We start from the raw sequence: 3,624 nt of genomic DNA on the forward strand, positions 1-3,624 counted from the left end.
CAGCCCTGCCAGTCCGTTCACAGCTCCAATGTCCCCCAGGGATGGCTCTGTCCCACCTGGGCTGTCACCCCCGGAGCAGGACAGGGACACGGGGTCCCCCAGCGCTGCCAGTCCGTTCACAGCTCCAATGTCCCCCAGGGATGGCTCTGCCAGGCTGTTCCCTTTCCCCGTGACGCAGCTCACAGGGGCTGGATTTGTCCCCTGGCCGGGCATTTGGTGACCCCCCCACGCCCCCGAGGGGGAAAGGCTGCCATATATGACATGTTGGAAAAAAACCCCTTTAAAATAAATGATCCCCAAACCAAACAGAGCGGGGGTGGGAGAAGGGGGGTGATGGAGGCAACAGCGGCAGAGTCCCCTGTGGAGGAGCACGGCTGTGCCAGGAGTCGCACGGAGTCGGTGGCAGGATCCCATCCCGACCCGAGGCAGGGGGACATTCCCAAAGCCCCGGCAGGATCCCATCCCGACCCGAGGCAGGGGGACATTCCCAAAGCCCCGGCAGGATCCCATCCCGACCCGAGGCAGGGGGACATTCCCAAAGCCCCGGCAGGATCCCATCCCGACCCGAGGCAGGGGGACATTCCCAAAGCCCCGGCAGGATCCCATCCCGACCCGAGGCAGGGGGACATTCCCAAAGCCCCGGCAGGATCCCATCCCGACCCGAGGCAGGGGGACATTCCCAAAGCCCCGGCAGGATCCCATCCCGACCCGAGGCAGGGGGACATTCCCAAAGCCCCGGCAGGATCCCATCCCGACCCGAGGCAGGGGGACATTCCCAAAGCCCCGGCAGGATCCCATCCCGACCCGAGGCAGGGGGACATTCCCTGACCCCTGAGCTGGTGCAAACCGGGGAACACCGACCCCGGACACCCCTCAGCAGCTCCGGGACTCGTCGCTCCTGCTGGGGACGGGTCAGCTCCAGGCTCCCCCATCCCTGTGGGATCCCGACCACGCCGGCCCACGGCGGGGCCGGAGCGGGGCCGGCGGCAGCGCAGCCCCGAGCGGGAGCCCACGCGCAGCCTAAAAAGGCAAGGTTTGGCCCCCGCAGCCAATCCAGCGGCCGGCGGCCCCGGGATGCTCGCAGGAACGCCAGGCATCCCACGGCACAGGCGAGGCCGGGAGCAGCGTGGGACGAGGAGGGGGCAACCCCTGCTCGGCCGCTGCGTTTCAAAACTCCCGGCGCCGGCCCAGCCCTCGGCACCTCCCTCGGGGGGAATGTTCGTGCTTGGAGCCTCTCGGGATGCTGCTGAGGATGGGCAAACCACGATAAGAGGGATGGTGAGAGGGATTTGGATCCGTTCCCTTTCCTGAGGTGGAGATAAGCATCACTCCCTGCCTGCAGGAACCCCCCAGGACACACGACCCGCGTTGTTACAGCCAGTAAATCATTCCTGCCCCAGTAAATCATTCCTGCCACGCGTAGCTTATGTTCGCTTTCAGCTCCTCCCAAATCCAACCTCATTTTGGGCGATGTGAAGGTGTGACAGCCACATCTGGCACAGCTGGAGAGCCAGGGTGGGCTCGTGGGACACGGGCAGCAGCGCCAGGACATTGACACACAAAGGGAGGACTCAGGGACTCGGGGTGAAAAAAAAGGGATGAAAAAGCTGGGAGCACTCGGAGCAGCTGGGCCCTGACCTGAGGAACACCCTGCTCCAAGGAACATGGAAAATTCCCTGGGAAGGTTTGTCAGTCCCTGGGACAACACAAAAGTGGTGATGTGCCACCAGCTCCTCTCCTGGAGCCAGCTCAGACCTGAGACCTGCAGGGATGTGGAGCTGGGATAAATCCCTTGGGATATTCCCAACAAATTTGAAGGAATTGCTGCTTTGCAAGATGTAATTTTGCACTTTGTGTCCCCACGCTGCTCCGGGGGAGCCCTCGGGGTGAGGAGCTGCTCTGAGCTGTGGAGAGCTTCGGGATGAACAATCCTACACGGAAACTGCACACCCCTTCCGAGCATGGTTTAAATTAATTAGGTCTGAAATGAGTTCCCAGAGATGCCCCGAAGGCCCCTCGCTCCCCTCCCACCCCCGGGGCCAGCCTGTTCCCAAAAGCGACTTGGGAAAAGCTGGGAGCAGCACTTGTCACGCAGGGATGGATTCCCTCCGAGCCAGACCCCAACCCACAGACAGAGCTCAAAGAAAACCAGTGGCACAGGAGGCCCGGCCCGGATAATCCCATCCATGTGCGCCCAAGGAACACCACGGGGGGCTGGGTGTACAAGCACACGACAGAAGGACGGCGATGTTTGCTCGCCAGGTGGGAAGGCAGCTCCAGCCCGCTCCCCTCCCCGCTCGGCCATGTGCCACCCAGCCCAGCCCAGCCCAGCCCAGCCCAGCTCAGCTCAGCCCAGCCCAGCCCTCGGCACAGCTGCTTCCCACCTTGGAATGCTGCTGCTTCCCCCCCCCCCCGAGGGCGGGGGCTCGGCACGGAGCACAGGGGAGGAAAATCTCGGCTTGGCACCCGACTAAAGCACCTCAGAGGAGGGTCCCACACAACAGCGACGTCACGGAGCACTCGGGTTTGGCAAGGACAGGCTTCCTGCTGCTTTGGGATGTGCAGAGGCAATCAGGCACAGGGATCCGTGAGGATGGAAGTGGTCAAAGCTGTTGGAATCCTATCCTGGAGCGGCGATGGCGGCCAGGAGACTGAGCTCCTCCTGGTAACACCAGGGCATCCCCCAGCCAGGAGAAGGGATGAAGTGCCCAGACACCCCTAAACGCTGCTGGGATGGTGCAAAGCAGCGCCACATCCAGGGATCTTCAGCCCTGAAACGCTGCAAGAGGGATCCCAAAGGAGGTCGGGCCCTCTTCCCTCCCCAGAGAGACACACGAGCACCAGGAAGCAGCACTGAGCTCGTGTGGGGCTCAGAGGGGTCAGCAAGGTTGGACTTTAAACTGCAGGAAAGATTTATCTGCTCCTGGAAGCTGTGCTGAGACCAAGCAGCCGGGAAACAGGGACGAAACAGGGCATGGGTTAAACTGGGCAAGTCCCAAAAGCACTTGAAGAGGTTTCCACACCTCAGGGTTGCAGCAAGGCACGGGGAACCTCCCCAGGAGGTCGCTCGAGCCGTGGATTGGAGTTGAACGACTGCAGTAGTGTTGGCTTCTGTCTCTGAGCTCCCAGCTGGCTTCTCCCCACACCTGGAGCTCCAGCCCCATCCGCCAGCCCCACGCCGGGCATGGAGGTTCCAGGGGCTTCTGCAGAGGGCAGGGATCCAGCTCCAGCGCGGGGGAGGGAAGGGAGGGATCACTACACGGTAGAAATCATCTGCTACAGGAGGGAGAAAATCGATTCCCTAGGCCTAAAGGACGGTGGGTGGTTCCCGGGAAGGGGTAAGGCAAGAGGCTTATCGGAGATCCATCAGCACCACGTCTCTCTCCACTATTGACACGTGGTTGCAGGTCTGGAAGAGAGGAGAAGAGGGGACAGGGGGTTATTCAGATATTCCCACAGCTCAGGTGAGTCTCCTCTACCTCCTGACACAACCTGCAGCCAGTGCTTTCCCAGAACAGCCCTCGGATCCAGTTCCTCGGATCACCCCATCCGCTGGCCCTGCCCGGTGCCACACAGCGACCACGGCAGGCCCCCAACACAAAACCCCCCCTCCAACCGCCCCTC

The 3,624-nt window shown here is 62.4% G+C and overlaps 2 protein-coding genes across 6 annotated transcripts in view; both read right to left on the minus strand.

Annotated features, from left to right (window-relative positions):
* Positions 1-243: 243 nt before the first annotated feature.
* LOC108449187 lies at positions 244-2,485 on the minus strand. The gene is made up of 2 exons (XM_017744697.1): positions 455-2,485; positions 244-406 (listed from the first exon to the last, which is right to left on the minus strand). Exons 1-2 carry the CDS (start codon positions 1,961-1,963, stop codon positions 281-283), a joined length of 1,635 nt encoding a protein of 544 aa, XP_017600186.1. The 5' UTR covers positions 1,964-2,485; the 3' UTR covers positions 244-280.
* Positions 2,486-2,888: 403 nt separating this feature from the next.
* STAMBP (STAM binding protein) overlaps positions 2,889-3,624 on the minus strand; it is a 13,017-nt gene continuing 12,281 nt past the window's right edge. For all 5 annotated transcript variants that reach the window (XM_017744702.1, XM_017744699.1, XM_017744698.1 and 2 more), the window contains one exon: positions 2,889-3,409. In XM_017744702.1, coding sequence (XP_017600191.1) covers positions 3,353-3,409 — 57 coding nt within the window. In that variant the 3' untranslated portion in view covers positions 2,889-3,352. The remainder of the gene's footprint in view (positions 3,410-3,624) is intronic.

Source organism: Corvus brachyrhynchos, unplaced genomic scaffold (assembly GCF_000691975.1).
Source record: "Corvus brachyrhynchos isolate BGI_N302 unplaced genomic scaffold, ASM69197v1 scaffold119, whole genome shotgun sequence".
NCBI classification, from domain to species: Eukaryota; Metazoa; Chordata; class Aves; order Passeriformes; family Corvidae; genus Corvus; species Corvus brachyrhynchos.

Coding starts and splice junctions, on each gene's coding strand:
- LOC108449187 (XM_017744697.1), bottom strand. CDS start 1,963: ATGCTCGGAAGGGGTGTGCAGTTTCCGTGTAGGATTGTTCATCCCGAA. Junction 407..454: donor CCTCGGGTCGGGATGGGATC/CTGCCGGGGCTT, acceptor CGGGATGGGATC/CTGCCACCGACTCCGTGCGA.